The sequence below is a fragment of the Meriones unguiculatus genome, chromosome 2 (assembly GCF_030254825.1).
Source record: "Meriones unguiculatus strain TT.TT164.6M chromosome 2, Bangor_MerUng_6.1, whole genome shotgun sequence".
In the NCBI taxonomy this organism is placed as follows: Eukaryota; Metazoa; Chordata; class Mammalia; order Rodentia; family Muridae; genus Meriones; species Meriones unguiculatus.
In genome coordinates, this window is record NC_083350.1 from 165,820,222 (window position 1) to 165,837,491 (window position 17,270).

General features: G+C 38.8%; 1 protein-coding gene across 1 annotated transcript in view; it reads left to right on the plus strand.

Moving 5' to 3' along the window:
• LOC110539609 (arylacetamide deacetylase-like 2) overlaps positions 1-17,270 on the plus strand; it is a 42,375-nt gene that overhangs the window by 15,237 nt on the left and 9,868 nt on the right. Inside the window, exon 2 of the mRNA XM_060376936.1 lies at positions 12,338-12,560. Within this exon, the coding sequence (XP_060232919.1) occupies positions 12,338-12,560 (223 nt within the window). The remainder of the gene's footprint in view (positions 1-12,337; positions 12,561-17,270) is intronic.

Sequence of the window (17,270 nt, forward strand, 5' to 3'; positions counted from 1 at the left end):
GATTTAAAACTCTGTCTGGTTAGATGTATCTTTTATTTAAAATTCTTCAAAATGAGTAGTTTCTGAATCGTCAATTCTCAGTACCACTCAGAGAGGAATAATCAAACTTCTGTAAAAGGTATAACATCCAACAAAGCCAAATAGAGGCATACTTAAAATAAAACAAAACAACAACAGCAACTATATCGCCAGTGTACTGAGGCTAGGAGAGCACCGAAATGGCATTGGTGTCAGGTCCATTTTGCATTCCCATTATATACTCTAAAACCTCAAGTTAGGGTGAGCAAGCAGGTAAGATTTTACAGAAGCTCACTCTGCTCTGCGGTCATCTTTTTGATTTTAAGGCGTATATTATAGTTGGCTGAAGTAAGCCTTTGTGGTCAGGTTCTTAAGGACAATGACCCTTTGCTTTTGCAAGGTCTCTACATCACTTTGGTCCAGATAATAGTGAAATGAGTGTTAGGTAAATCTAATAATTGGACTTTTCTAATGTATTCTACTTCAAAACTAATATACCACCAATGAATATTGAATTGCAAAATATATTAACTTATGAGCTTATAATCAATGATATAAAGCAGTTAAGTTAGTTAAATAAAAGGATCAAGAAACAACAAAAGAGAAAAAAAGGAGCACTATCAGATAAAAGTAACTGAGAAGAAAGGTCATCTGCGCTAGGTAAGGGTAAGAAGGAGCAAGAGTGAAACATGCACAAGAAAAAAACAGATACAGATAAGAATACATAAATGAAAGGAAAAATAAAAACAACCCATTTTCAGCAATGATGGCACTTAAGAATAGTACTAAACATACACTGGAAAGAAAAGAAAGTAAATTTACAAAATAAAAATGTGGGTACCAACTTTTAACATCAAATTTGCCAGTTGCATAAAATATTCGGTCAAAGCTGGAATAGTCTCATTTTAACTACTGTTCAGGTTGGTTCTAAGCCTCGACTGTTAGGGACTAGATATCTAAAAGAGCCACTGTCATTGAGTTCCTGTTAGAAATAGGCTGGCTCTTTGACCTCCCCACCCCCCAAGGGAGGAGCAGTCCTGCTAGGCCACAGAGGAGGACTTTGCAGCCAGTCCTGAAGATACCTGATAAAACAGGATCAGATGAATGGGGAGGAGGTCCCCCCCCCCCATCAGTGGACTTGGAAAGGGGCAGGGTTGAGATGAGGGAGGTAGGGTGGGGTTGGGAGGGAATGAGGGAGCGGGATACAGAGTTAATAAAATGTAACTGATAAGAAAAAAATAAAATTAAAAAAAAAAGGAAAAAAAAAAAGAGCCACTGTCACCCTCCAAGCTTCCTTTGTTGGCATACTAGGAGCCTCTGCTGGCCAAATTTAGCTTTGCAGCCTGTGGGTCAGGCAGGTTCTTTGCTCCAGAAACTCCCCAGCTTGTACATCCCTGAGTGTCTCCTTTTCAAGTTTTCCAATCTTAGGAGTGTCTCTCACAGCTACAAAATAGTCTGAAGCTTTAAATTCTGTGTTTATATTTTAGGATTGTCATAACAGGAGTTTTTGCCTGTGACTGGGGCTGCCTATCACTTTGTAGCAGGTCTCCCTGCTTTAACTTATGCCTGAGCTTTCATCTCTATCTTCTTTTCCAGGGAGAAAGACAGAGCTGTGCCTCGTTTTCCTGATTAAACCGTTTCTCTGGGCTTTTGACCTGTCTGATGATTTTTTTTTTTATCATTTCTCATGATCTTCAAAATTAAATGATTTTTTTTTTCTTCTGCAATTTTCTCCTCCATAAGATCAATGATTAGAAGCCAAAGATGGCTTCTAATCAGCCATCTTTTCCAGCAAGTACTGTCAAACTATTTTAATTTTAGCAAACTATTTTAATTTATTTTAATTTTAGTAAACTATTAAGTTTACTGTCACCACTATGTTTTGTAGGTAAATCAGCAGCTTTAAGCACACTGATGTCCCCATTTACAACACTAATTTCTGTTCCTGTTTCTCTTTGTCTTAACAACTTTCTGGAATTGTTGTCTATTTTAAATGTATCATCTGAATAGAAGAATACAATATTTTTCCTTTTGTGATTGCTGTGTTTCATGTGGCATAATGTGGTAATGATGATTAATGTAGCAGAACATATCATTCCCTTTACCTTAAACCTGTGTAATTTTCAAGCGAGATCCAAGATGTCAGCACTGATTGCACACTATGTCTGATCAGCAGGGGAGAAATGACTGCTACATTTCTGCTACAACAGTCCAAATATGGTCCCCCAAACACCAGCCACCATGTTTCCCAGAAAACCCACAGTGAGGAAAACAATTGGGTCTGACCTCCGGTCACCCAGCTAATTCCCAGAAAAGTTCTCGGGTTCCTGAAGTCACTGGATCTCCTGGAGCTAGTCACAGGCCTGCAAGCCTTGTTTACCCTGCCCTGTTGAACTGTGACTAGGTCTCAGAGTTGAGAGGAAACCCCATTGGCTCTTCAAGACAGCCACACCCTCTTTCTTTGTGGCCTAGTAAGCCCACCTCACCAGAGGGAAGTGATCAAAGAGCAGGCCAGTGACTGCCCCTGCTTCCCTGACTAGGAATCTCACATGGAGACTGAGCTGCCCATGAGCTACATCTGAGCAGGGTGATTAGGTCTTCTCCATACATGATGCTTGTTTGATTCATCAATCTCTGCAGGCTCCTCTGATACGCTAGGGTCATATAGCAGGGGAGGAGGACCTCCCTTATCAGTGGACATGTGTGAGATAAAGAGGAAGGAGAAAGAAAGAGGGAGGGTGGGAGCGGGAGGAAATGAGATAAGGTACTACAGCCAGACTACAGAGTAAATAAATTGTAAATAATAATAATAACAATAACAATAATAATAATGAAAAAAAAATTAAAAGATAGCTACACCTAACAGTTTTTGGGCAGCTGCAGCTCTTTAACCTCAATGCAAGAAAGCCAATGGCAAGGCAGCTCTCTCTGGGAATTTCCGTGGTGCAAGGAGAGCCCTTGGGCTCCTGAGGAGTCCAGTTAGTCCACTGGATCATACACCTGAGGAGAGCTTCAGCAATTATCTGAGTACCACGAGCCAATAGGAGATTGTAACCAACAATCTGAGGAGGGCTCCTTTGGGAACATCAAACTTCTTGCCCAGGGCTTTTCCTACCCTGCACTTCCCTCACTGGACTCCACAGGGCACAAGAAACTACCAGCCAATTCCAGAGACAACCAGATGGATAAAGGACAGTGCAAAACCAAAATCAACAAAAGCTAAAGCAATACGCTATCTCCAAAACCAGGTTATCCAAAGGCAAGCAGCCCTAGACACTCTAACACAACTGAAACTCAAGAAAATGACCTTTAATCTATGCTTGTGAAGATGATATTAGAAGAAACCAAAAAAATCCATAAAGAAATACAGGAAGATACAGTCAAACAGATTGTGATCTTTAGAGAGGAAATAAGTAAATCATTGAAAGAAATAGAAGAAAGTTCAAATTGACAGATGGAGAAACTGAATAAAGGTCAGGATCTGAAAATGGAAATATTAAAGAAAGCACAAACTGAAGAAATCCTGGGGAGGGAGAATGTAGGGAAGAAAACAGGAACTACAGAGGCAAGCATTTCCAACAGAATATAAAGTTGGGTTAAGAATCTCAGGTATAGAAGATACAAAGGAAGAAATTGATGCATCTGTCAAAGAAATGTAAAATCTATAAAATTATTGACACAAAATATTCAAGAAATCAAGAACAGACATTAAGGAAATCTTTAGAATCATTAGGACTTATTTCAAAAACCTATATGTCACAAAATTTGAAAATCTAGACAAATGAACAATTTTCTCAATATAGTCCACTTACCAAATCTGAATCAAGACTGGGTAAATAAATTAAATAGTCCTATATCCCCTAAGGAAATAGAAGCTGTCATCAATAGTCTCCCTTCCAAACAAAGCCCACGGCCAGATGGTTTCAGCACAGAATTCTACCAGACCTACAAAGAAGAGCTAACACCAATACTCTTCAAACTATTCCACAAAACAGAAACAGAAGGAACATTACCAAACTCATTCTATGAAACCACAATCACCGGACCCAACAAAGAAAGAATTTCAAGCCAATCTGTGCTTTTGGTCTCCTATGCACAAAATCATTATCTACTAAGTCTGATGTCATAAAGCATTACTCACTTCCATCTTTTCTCCCTGGGGAGGAGTATTTGGATAGTTTTTAAGAACTTTTAAGTTAAAAAACTAAAAATTGTAAAAATCATCACAAAATGCATAAGTAATAAGGTCCCATTCTATCTGTGAGCTCAGAAACTACAATGTCTGAGAAATGAAGCCCAGATAGCCACCCACCTATCTTTCTCAGGATAAAATAAAATCAGAGATGTTCTCTTTCCAAATGTAGTTGTTTCACTGGACTTTATATCAATATATTTAGATGTTAACATAGTATTATAGTATACTATGCATAATTGATATATTTGAAAAGATGCTATATTTTAAATGTCTTAAACAGGGGGACCATTACTATTTATAACTTATCTGGTGAACAAATTTTATGTTTGACTTCTGTAGTTTCTAATAGTGTCTAGGGTTTGCTATCACATACTCCTTTGGCAGTTTCCTGAGTTCTTCCTTTGTTTTAATGAATTGCCAAGGAGAACCCAGTGGCTTGATCAGATTCAGATTCATTACTTAATTAACACAATATGTGGTAGAATTTAATTTTTTAATTCTTTTTTTATATATTCTGTCATGTATTTGTGTTCATGTGGTGTATGTATTTATGTATATGCGTGTGGAGGTCAGAAGACAGCCCTTGGGAGTTAATTCTCTACTGCCACCTTGTGGGTTCTGGGATTGGCAGCAGGTCATCAGGCCTCCAGGAAAGCACCTCTAGCCATGGAAGGAACATGTCACCACCCTTCAATTTTTAGTTTAAAAAAAATTATTGTAAAAACCTTTTAAGTAAGGAAGCATCACAGAGCGAAAAATAACCTGATTCAAAGTCTAAACAAATCATTAAATTACTGTACAGTTAGAAAAGCAATTCTAAAACTATGGACCTTCACATTGGATTTTATGCTTCACTATCAAATATATGTTTATGAATTTATTTACCACCCATAACTGAAAAAAAAAGCCTATTTCATTGTTAAAACTACAAAAAAACCCACTTGGTGTTTTCCCCTTCTTTCTTTTGTGGCTCATGTTCACTAACTACATTCAGTTCTTTCTTGGCCAGCTAATATATTTATACGGAATAATGAAACATGCTCCTTATTGTTTGGGGTTGTCTTAGATTATTCAGATTACAATAGCATAGCAAAATATTATGGAAAACATATCCAATATAAACAATGAACAACAAAGTTTTGTTCCTCACAGCTCTAGAGGGAATAAAGTCCAAAAAACAAACAAACAAATAAAAAAAAAAAAGAAAGGAAAAAAGAAAATAAAGATGTACTGTATGGTGAAGAAGCCTTGTGTTAATTCACTCATTAAGGAATGAAGGAAGGATTGATTTAGGTTCATAGTTTAGGAAGATTCTTCCCTATCATGGTGGGAAGGGCATGGCATGTCTGTCATTTGGACCAGGAGGCATCTAGTTAGTTCCCTCACACTAACAATGGAAAGAAAACTGAGCAGGGGGCCTTGGTACTCTCCATGCATGGTCCTTGGTTGGTACATCAGTCTCTGCAGGCCTGCCTGGGCCCAGATTTGTTGCTTCTGTCTCATTCTGGAGCTTCTCTCCATTCCAACCTTCTGTTGCCCCACTCTTTCTTACAACTCACTGCACTCTGTCCAAAGTTTGGCTGTGAGTCAGCAATCTGCTTCGATCCCCTGCTGGGTAGTCTTTCAGAGGACATTTATGGTAGTCTTCCATTTTGTTCCCTCTCTTCAACTGCTTCATGTGTCTATTGCATTTGCCCTTTTGAATGAGAATTAAGCATCTTCCCTAGGGTCGTCCTTGTTATTTAGATTTTTTATGTCTGTGGATTATAGTATGGTTATCCTGTATTATATGGCTAATGACTGCTTATAAGTGAGTATATTCCATGTGTGTCTTTAGGCCTCTGCTCAGATGTAGCCAATATGCTGCTCAGTCTCGGTGTGGGTCTTCTAGTAAGAGGAGAAGGGGCTATATCTGATATGGACTCCATTGCCAGCTCTTTGAACACTTCCCACTGGGATGGGGGCCCATTTCCAAGCCACAGAGGAAGAGGATACAAGCAGTCCTATTGGGACTTGATAAGCTGAGGTCAGTTGGTAGGTGAGGAGGACTTCGGCTTTCTAAGAAATAGGGGAGGGGAATAGGGGGATAAAATGTCCAGAGAGTGGGACCAGGAGGAGATGAGACCTACAATGAGGGCAATAAATGGGATGTAAATTGAATAAATTATAAAAATTAAATTTAAATTAAAAATAAAGTTCTACATTTTGTATCCATAATGCCCCTTAAGGAGCCACTCCTTTATGGTTTAGACTCTAGTCCATTTCAGTCTTTGGATGTGGTAGAGTATAAATGTGTCCACACTCATGTCTTGTACTGAGAAAAGGCCCTTGTCCCCCCAATAAGAAGTCGTTTAAACAAAGAAAAAATTTACTTGTACAGCTAGCAAAACAAAGAAGTAGAAACTCTCACAAAAGATGGTCCCATCTCAGATTTCAAATCATGGACTAGCAGATGAGGACTAAGCTATTTATAAGTTTTGTGTGGTTCTTTTCTGAGGGATGGATTTTTGGTCTCTGAAGTTTACTACATGTTCTAGGCTCTACAAATCTAAAGAAAAACTGTGTAATAGTTAGGGTTTCTGTTGCTGTAAAAAGATAATGTGACCATGGCAATGCTTAAAAAAATGAAGGCATTTAATTGGGGTTGGCCTACATTTTAAAGATTTATTCTATTATCTTCATGGTCAGAAGCACAACAGTACATAGGCAGACATGGTGCTGGAGAGGTAGCTGAGTTCTACATCTGGATTGGCAGACAATAGGAAGAGAGTGCCACAATATGCCTGGCTTGAACATCTGAAAAGTCAAACCTGCCCCAGTGACACACTTCCCTCAACAAGGCCATACCTACTCCAACAAAGCCACTCCCTGTTGAGCTATTTTCTTTCAAACCACCATGTTTAATTCACTGGCCCTTAAAGTCTTGTAGACCAATCATAATGCAGGAATGCATTAAGTCCAACTTTATAATTCCCCATAGTCTCTCACCGTCTCACCAAAGCTTAGAAGTCCAATGTCTCTTTTGATATTCCAGGATTTTCTTAACTATAATCCCCTATAACACCTATAAAATCCCCTATAAAACAAAAAAAGAGATCACATATTATAATGGCACAAAATATACATACCATTCCAAAAGGGAAAAAAAGGGAACATGATGAAAAAAAAAATATTGGCCCAAAGGAAGACTGAAAATCAGCTGGACAAACTCCAAACTGTGCATCTCCATGTCTGATGTCAAAGTGTTCTTCAGATTTTCAACTCCTTCCAGCTCTGTTGACTACAACACACTTCTTGGGCTGGTTCCACTCCCTGTGAGCAGCTTTTCTCAGCAGGTTCCCACAGCTCTGGCATCTCCAACATTTTGGGGTCTCCATGGCCATCCAGGCTTCACATTCCCAGCTTCACACAGTGGCCTTTCTAAGACTCCAAGAATATGCACCACTGACACATGCCTGGCCACAGTGACTTTCCCTAGCCATGGAGTCCCTTTCTTCCATACTTGACTAGAGCCAGAACTACCTGGCCAAAGTTGCCAAATTTTGCTGCTTGCTGGGGCTGGAACCTGCCTGCCTCATTCAATTACATCTTCTTCAGTTTTCTGTTTTCAATGATATTCTTCACTGTTTAAGATTGGCTGTCCTGGAACTTTCTTTGTAGACCAGGCTTGCCTTGAACTCAGAGGTCTGCCAGCCCCTACCTTCTGTGTTCTGCAATTAGAGGTGTGCACCCCCATGCCTGACCCTAAGCTTTTCTTTAATTCCTTTTCACAATTTGGAAGCTTAAATGAACTGTATTTTGCTTTGAGGTCACTACTTCCTGTATTCGATTTAGCATCAGGCTTTTCTTTAATCTGTTTGCACTTCATGGTGTCCCCTTTCTCCTCTCACTGTATACACTTTGTATTTTTCTTTGCTTGTCCTGCTCCTTTTATTAATATATGCATAAACATGGCCACTAGGAAGCACAGGACACAGTCCACAAACACTGTGTTATTTGGAGACATCCTTTGCCAAAGCTGTTAATCCAATACTCTTCAATTTAGCCTCAGGTAGACTTTTTAAGGGCAGAAAGAAGCCACACATTTCACTAAAACATCACAAGAACACTCTTTAGACTACATATTGAAACACTTCTTAGAAACCTCTTGAGTTGGTCCCCCACAGTTCAAATCAGCCTCACCAATATTGTCTTCCATGCAACTACTAGAATGTCCCATTAAGTCTGTTTTAAAATGTCCAATCACTTTTCTAGTCCAAAGTCTCAAAGTGTTCCATGTTTCTCAAAATAAAAACATGTGTGTTTGTAGTTGAAATTCTCTACAACATCATCTAATAGAATCTTGTTGAATCATGTTGCATGGATTCTATGAATTCAGCTTTTTGGGTATTTTTGAAATATGAATTTTTCTATTTTTATTTTTTTCATTCATTAATTAATTTGGTCACTTTGAGCCTGATTGCATCTCCCTCTTTCCTTTTCTCCCAGTCCTACCTTTGTATTCACTCCTCCCACTTCTTCCTCCCCTTTTTTGAGAATGGGAGACCACCCAAATGGGCACTAACCCATGCTGGCATATTAAGATACAGCAGGACTAAGAGCATCCTTTTCCACTGAGGCTAGGCAAGGTAGCCCAGCTAGGGAAAAGGGCTTCAAAGGCAGTCAACAGAGTTAGAGACTTCTACTCAGATTTTTAGGAGACCCACGTGATGACCAAGGGGCACATCTGCTACATATGTGTGGAAGGCCTAGGTCTGTCCATTCGTGTTCAGTCTTTGTGAGCCCCCACTAATTTTTACTCCATATGACTTCTTGCCATGTCCTTGACCCTCTTAGCTCCATCAATCCTCCCTCCCACTCTTCCAAAAGACTCCCTGAGCTCTGCCTATTTTTTTGGCTGCATGTCTCTGCATCTGTTTCCACCAGCTGGTAGATGAAGCCTCTCAGAAGACAGTTATGCTAGGCTCCTGTCATTAATAGTGACCATGGGCTGGGTTTCAAGTTGGGCAAGTCACTGGTTGGTCTTTCCCTCAGTCTTTGTTCCATATTTATTCTTACACTTCTTTTAGGCAAGGCAAATTTTGGGTCAAAGGTTTTATTGGTGGATTGGTGTCCTCCTCCACGGGAAGACCCACCTGATTATAGGAGGTGTAAACTTCATCTGCCTTATTCCCTGCTTCTAGGAGTCTCAGCTAGGGGTCACCCCCATAGACTTCTAGGAGCCTCCCCTGTCCCAGAGATGCTCCCCCACGAATTTCTGTTCTCTTTTCACTCCTCCCTGCCCCCCACTCTCCTAGCATCTAATCCCCATCCCAGTTCCCTTCTGCTCACCTTCTCCTGCCCAGTTCCTGTCATCCATCTATTTCAGATGTCTGTTTTTTTTCCTTCTGAGTGAGACTCAAGCACTCTCTTTTGGGCCCTTGTTGTTACTTAGCTTCTCTGGGTCTGTAGATTGTAGCATGGTTATCCAGTACTTTATAGCCAATACCATCTATAAAGTGAGTGTATACCATGTATTTCTTTCTGGATCTTGGTTAACTCACTCAGAAAGTCATTTTCTATTTCCATCCATTTGCCTGCAAAATTCATGCTTTCTTTTTTTTTAAATAGCTGAGTAGTATTGAATTGTGTAAATGTATCTCATTTTCTTTATCCATTCTTTGGTTGTGGGGCATCTGGGTTGTTTGCAACTTTTGTCTATTAAAATAAAGCTTCTATGAACCTAGTTGAGCAAATAACATTATGGTATCAAGGAGCATATTCTGGAGTATGCCCAGGAGTAGTATAGTTGTATCTTGAAATATTACTTTCTTCCTCTGGTAATATGCATAGCAACTTCCAACTTATAAAAGGTAGCAAATATAGATGAAGTTCCTAGGTCAATAACAGATTAATATCTCCAAGCATTTATTTATTGTTTGTTTGACAGTTTTATGCATTTAACCGATGAAATCTCTTTCTGTGCCTACTAGAATCCATTTTCTCAGCAATTAGGTCTTCTTGTCTTCATGCTTTTGTGCCATCCAATGATTTAATGAATTTCTTTCTTGAGCATTGGAAGATTATTTACTACAGAAAGGGTAACACATTAACAGCTATGAAAAAAATGACTACTCATTTTTCATCAACCAATAAGTAACTATATTTTCTCAGGAAGGGATGGGATTATCCATGATGAATTGTTGACAGACACAATTTTGTTTAGGTCTAAATCACATATCCATGCTGAGATTTTCATGCTTCCAAAATGTGTTAGGTTATAAAATTTAGAATATTATCACATGGTTTATTTTATGATCATTCAATCTTTTACATTTGTCTTTGTTAAAATAAAAATTTAGAGAGTCTTTCAGGGGCCCTCTGTGGTAGGCTCCTATCTTGTTCCCTGTTTTCTCCTTCTTTTATTTATTTATTTATTTATTTATTTTTTTATCAGTTACATTTTATTAACTCTGTATCCCAGCCGTGTCCCGATCCCTCATTCCCTCCCAGACCCTCCCTCCCTCCCTCATCTCCACCGTGCCCCTTTCCAAGTCCACTGATAGGGGGGACCTCCTCCCCATTCATCTGATCCTGTTTTATCAGGTATCTTCAGGACTGGCTGCAAAGCCCTCCTCTGTGGCCTAACAGGACTGCTCCTCCCTTCGGGGGTGGGGAGACCAAAGAGCCAGTCATAAAACGACCCTGAGATATCACCTTATACCCATCAGAATGGCCAAGATGAAAAACTCAAGCGATAACACATGCTGGAGAGGTTGTGGAGAAAGGGGAACCCTCCTCCACTGCTGGTGGGAATGTAAACTGGTACAACCACTCTGGAAAGCTATCTGGCGCTTTCTAAGACAAATAGGAATAGTGCTTCCTCCAGACCCAGCTATACCACTGCTAGGTATATACCCAAAGTTTGTTCAAGTACAAAAAAAGGACACTTGCTCAACCATGTTTATAGCAGCTCTATTTGTAATAGCCAGAACCTGGAAACAACCCAGATGTCCATCAACGGTGGAATGGGTACAGAAATTGTGGTATTTTTATACAATGGAATACTACTCAGCAATCAAAAAGGAGGAAATCATGAAATTTGCAGGCAAATGGTGGGATCTAGAAAAGATCATTCTGAGTGAAATATCCCAGAAGGAGAAAGACAAACATGGGATATACTCACTTATATAGACCTATAAGATATGATAAACATAATGAAATCTATACACCTAAAAAAGATAATCAATTGAGCGGACATGGGGTAAGATGATCAATTCTCCTTCTTTCAATGTCCATTCCATTTGCATTTCTGAATGAGGATTGAGCATCTTAACCAGGGTCCTCCTTCTTGCTTAGATTCTTTGGGTGTACATATTTTAGTATGATTATCCTATATTATATGTCTAATACCCACTTATAAGTGAGTATAAACTATGTGTGTCTTTATGCTTCTGGGGTACCTCACTCAGGATGATCTTTTCTAGTTCCACCATTTGCTGCAAATTTCATGATTTCCTTCTTTTTAATTGTTGAGTAATATTCCATTGTGTAAATGTAAATACCCTGAAAAGTATCAAAGGATATGTTGAGACTCATAGCCAAACTTTGGGCAAAGTGCAGGGAAAGAAGGGGGAGAAAGAAAGACCTGGATAGGACAGGAACTCCAAAAGGAGACCAACAGAACTGAAAAATCTGGGCCGAGTGGTCTTTTCTGAGACTGATACTCCAACCAAGGACAATTCATGGAGATAACCTAGAACCCGTGAACAGATGTAGTCCATGGCAGCTCAGTGTTCACGTTCCCTAGTAATGAGAACAGAGACTGTCTTTGACAAATCTCAGTGGCTGTCTCTTTGATCACCAACCCCTGAGGGAGGAACAACTTTTTCCAGGCCACAGAGGAAGACAATGCATCTAGTCCCGATGAGACCTCATAGACTAGGATCATACGGAAGAGGAGGAGGACCTCCCCTACCAGTAGAATATGGGAGGGTTATGGGAGAAGAAGGAGGGTGGGTAGGAGTGGGAAGGGACAAAGGAGAGGGCTTCTTCTGGGATACAAACTGAATAAAATATAATTAATATAAAATAAATTTATACAAAATTAAAATGTATAATGTTTCAAATTTTGTCTTTTTATAGGCCACATTATTTGAAGAAATAGGTCTCATGAAATATGACGACGTATTTTTAACTTCAACATCAGTTTTCCTTACAAAACCAGTTTCAGATGAAAACATAACAGTGATTGACACAAACTTCAGTGACATTCCTGTTCGTCTGTACTTGCCAAAAAAGAAGTCTGAAATACTGAGACCAGCTATCATTTACTTGCATGGTGGTGCATTTGTCTTGGGAAGTTGCAGTAAGTGTATTTTTTTATATGTATGTTATTCATGTATTCGTACTGAAATAATTGAAGTGTACTGACGACAGAGTTCTTGACAGAGCATTGGATTATTTTGTCAGTTTTCAGTTTCTTGAGTCCTTTATATATCTTGGATATTAGCCCTTTGTCAGATGTAGGATTGGAGAAGATCTTTTCCCAATCTGCAGGCTGTCATTTCGTTCTATTGACCATGCCCTTTTCCTTACAGAAGCTTTTTGGTTTCAAGACATCCCATTTATTAATGGTAGATCTTAGAGCTTGAACTGTTGTTGTTCTTTTCAGGAAGTTTTCTACTGCGCCAATGAGTTGAAGGCTCTTCCCCACTTTCTCTTTTAGTAGATTTAGTATAACTGGTTTTAATGTTGAGGTCTTTGATCCACTTGGAGTTGAGTTTTGTGCAGGGTGATGAATATGTTTTTATTTGTTTTTTTTTCTTTTTGTAAATATATTATTATTGTTGTTGTTGTTATTATTTATAATTTATTATCTTTGTATTCCAGTTGTAGCTCCTCCTTCATCCTTTCCCTGTCCCAAACTCCTTCCTTCTTCCTCCCCAATCCCTCTTCCTTAGTCTACGTATAGGGGCAGTCCTCATCTCCTACTGTCTGACACTACCCTATCAGGTCCTATCTGGACTGCCAGGGTCCTCTTCCTCTATGGGCTGGCTAGATACCCCCACTAGGAAGAAGTGATCAAGGAGCAGGCAACTGAGTTCATGTCAAAGACTGTCTCTCCTCCTTTACTAGGGAACCCACATAGAGACTGAGCTGTCTATGGTCTACATTTGATCAGGGAATCTAGGTCATTTTTATGTATGGTCTTTGGTTGATTCATCAGTCTCTGTAGTCCCCCCTGGACTAAAGAGGCTAAACATCAAGGAGGACTCTAGTGAATATGCTTAATTCTCATTCACAAGGGAAAACAGGATAGACACCAAAAGAAGTAGAAGAAATAGGACTGCAGCCTACCACAGATGTCCTCTAAAAGATTCCACTCAGAGGGAGTGCAGAGCCTCACAGCTATACTTTGGACAGAGCACAGGGAGTCTTATGGAAGAAGGGGGATATAAAAAAGACCCAGAGGGGACAAGAGCCACACAAGGAGACCAAGAAAACTATTTGTATTTTTTTTATGTAGACATCCTTTTAGACCATAACAATTTGTTGAAGATGTTCTCTTTTTTTGCATAGTATGCTTTTTGGCACCTTTGTCAAAAAGCAAGTTTCCATAGGTGTGTGAGTTTATTTCTGGATGTTTGTTTTGGTATCAGTGATCAACCATTGTGTTTCTATGTCAACACCATCAGTTTTATTACTGCTCTACAGCATAGCTTTAAGTCAGGGATGGAGATACCTCCAGAAGTTCTTTTATTGTAGAGGATTGTTTTTTGCTATTCTGTGTTTTCTTGTTTTTCAATATAAAGACTAGAATTGTTCAAGGTATTAAAGTAATATGCTGGAATTTTGATGAGGTTTGCACTGAATCTGCAGGTTGCTTTTGATAAGATGCCATCTTCACTCTGTTAATTCTAACAATCCGTGAGCATGGGATACCTTTCCATTCTGCTCTCTCTGCAATTTCTTCAGTGACTTGAAGTTTTTGTCATACAGGTCTTTGACTTGCTTGGTTAGAGTTACTTTGTATTATTTGCAACTATTGTGAAAGGTGTAAGTTTTTCTCTCTTGGCCTGTTTGTTGTTTTGCATACAACAGGGCTACTGAGTGATTTGAATTAACTTTGTATCTATCCACTTTGCTGAAGGTGTTTATCATCTGTAAGTGTTCTCTGGTGGAATTTTTTGGGTCACTTAAGTACACTGTCATATCATCTGCAAATATCAATACTTTGACTTCTTTCTTTTCAGTTTGTAGCTCCCTGACCTCCTTTAGTTGTCTTATTGCTGTGGCTCTGCCTTCAAGTACTATATTGAAGAGATAACATGCGAGTGGGCAGCCTTGTCTTGTCCCTTATATCAGTGAAACTGTTTTAAGTGTCTCTCCATTTAACTTGATGTTGACTATAGCCTTGCTGTATATTGCCTTATTGTGTTTAGGTAAGGTCTTGTATCCCTGATCCTTTCAAAACTTTTAATATGAAGTGGTGTTGGATTTTGTGGAATGATTTTTTTTTGGCATCTAATGAGATGATCACGAGCTATTTTCTTTCAGTTTGCTTATATGGTAGATTATGTTGATGGATTTTCATATATTGATCCATCCCTGGATTCCTGCACTGAATACTACTTGATCATGATGGATGATATTTTGATGAGTTCTTAGTCTGAAATTGGTCTGAAATTTTCTTTCTTTGTTGTGTCTTTGTGTAGTTTAGGTGTCAGGATAACTATGACATCATAGAATGAGTTTGGCAATGTTCTTTCTGTTTCTATTTTGTGGAATAGTTTGTGGAGTATTGATATTGGCTCTTCCATGAAAGTCTGGTAGACTACTGCTATGACAGGTCCTGGCCTTAGGCTCTTTTTGAATTGGAGACTTTTAATGTCTGCTTCTATTTCCTTTTGGGTTATAGGACTATTCACATTTTTACCTGATCTTGATTTAACTTTGCTAAGTGGAATCTTTCAAGAAAATTTTCCATTTCACTTTTATTTTTTAATTTTGTGAAGCACAGCCTTTTGAAAGGAGACCTAATGATCCATTGAATTTTCTCAATGTCTGTTGTTATGGCTCTGTTTTCATTGATTTGGAAACTCTCTTTTTGCCTTTTAACTATTTTGGCTAAAGGTTTGATTATCTTTTTTATTTCCTCAAAGAACCAGTTCTTGGTTTTATTGATTCTTTGCATTTTTGTTGTTGTTGTTGTTTTATTTCTAATTTATTGATTCCAGCCTTGTGTGTGATTATATTCTGCCATCTACTCCTCTTGGGTATGTTTTCTCCTCCTCCTTCTCTTTCTCTAAAGCTTTTTTTTTTTTAATCTGCAGGTAACATACCTTAAAAAGCTTGAGACCTTGGATTTTATATGACCTGTTTATAACCTCTGTGTGGTGATGGGGTTGTTTTTAGTTAACATTCTATTAAGTGAAAATACATGAACAATTTGAACATTTCAAGACATTACCCAAATGATAAGTTGTCATATTCACAACATGATTTTGGCCAACATTTACCATAAAACACAAAATATGAGCAACCTCTTGTTTACTTTAGGATGTCATGTGTATCCTTGGTACTACTAAAATTCCCAACAGTAGGATGAAAAAATGCACTATATCATGCCAATTCTATAGTGCAGCAATAGATTTATAGAAATTTCCACCTCAGACAAAATCATTATAAAGAATTTCATGGATGAGAGTATATTTGGGACCAGTAGGACATACTGGAGAGATCAGTTCTGTTTTGGTCATGGAAATTAAATCAGACAAATTACTTAAAATTTTGAGAAATGGCTAAATTATGAAAATAATTATGCAGTGCCTTTAATCCTTCATTTTAATTTTAGTTAAGCTTTTTAAATAGTAAAATATGTTCTACATTGTTTAAGAATTTCTACAGGTTACTTATTAAGATATTTGATGCTTTTTATAGCTAGAATTTTTTGTTATATTAAATTTTTTGTTATTGTGTTCAGATTATGTGAATTTCAAAAATTTTTTAGAATTTTTATTTATTACAATTTATCCACTTTGTATCCTAGCTGTAGCCCCTTCTATCCTTGCCTCCCAATCCTGCTCTCTCTCCCTCTTATCCACCAATGCCCCTTCCCCAGTCCATTGATAGGGGAGGTCCTCCTCCCCTTCCATCTGACCCTAGCCTATCAGGTGTCATCAGGACTGGCTGCAATGCATTCCTATGTGGCCTAGTAAAGCTGCCTCATTCCCTCAGGGGGAAGTAATCAAAGAGCCAGCCACTAAGGTCATGTCAGATACATCCCATGTTCCTCTTACTAGGAAGCTCATTTGGAGATTGAGTTGCCTTGGGCTATATCTGTGCAGGGATTCTAGGTTATCTCCATGAATTTTCCTTTGTCGGAGTATCAGTCTCATCAAAGACCACTGGGCCCAGAATTTTTGGTTCTGTTGGTCTCCTTTTGGAGCTACTGTCCCCTCTTAATCTTTCTATCTCCCTCTCCTTTCATAGGATTCCCTTTACTTTGGTCAAAGTTTGGCTATGAGTTCTCACCACCTGCTTTATTTTTTTATTTATTTTTATTTATTTTATTTAACTTTTATTAATTACACTTTATTCATTTTGTATCCCCCCATAAGCCTCTCTCTCCTCCCCTCCCAATCCCAACCTCCCTCCCCTTTCTGCATGCATGACCTTAACCAAGTCCACTGATAGGAGAGGTCCTCCTCTCCTTCTTTCTGATCTTAGTCTATCAGTTCTCATCATAAGTGGCTGCATTGTCATCTTCTGTGGCCTGGTAAGGCTGCTCCCCCCTCAGAGGGAGGTGATCAAAGAGCAGGCCAATCAGATTATGTCAGAGGCAGTCCCTCTTCCCATTATTGTGTAAGCCACTTGGACACTGAACTGCCATTGGCTACATCTGTGCATGGGTTCTAGGTTATCTCCATGAATTGTCCTTGGTTGGAGTATGAGTCTCTGGGAAGTTCCCTGTTTTCAAACTTTCTTGTTCTGTTGCTCTCCTTGTGGAGTTCCTGTCCTCTCCAGCTCTTGCTATTTTCCACTTCTTACCTAAAATTCCATTCACTCTGCCCGA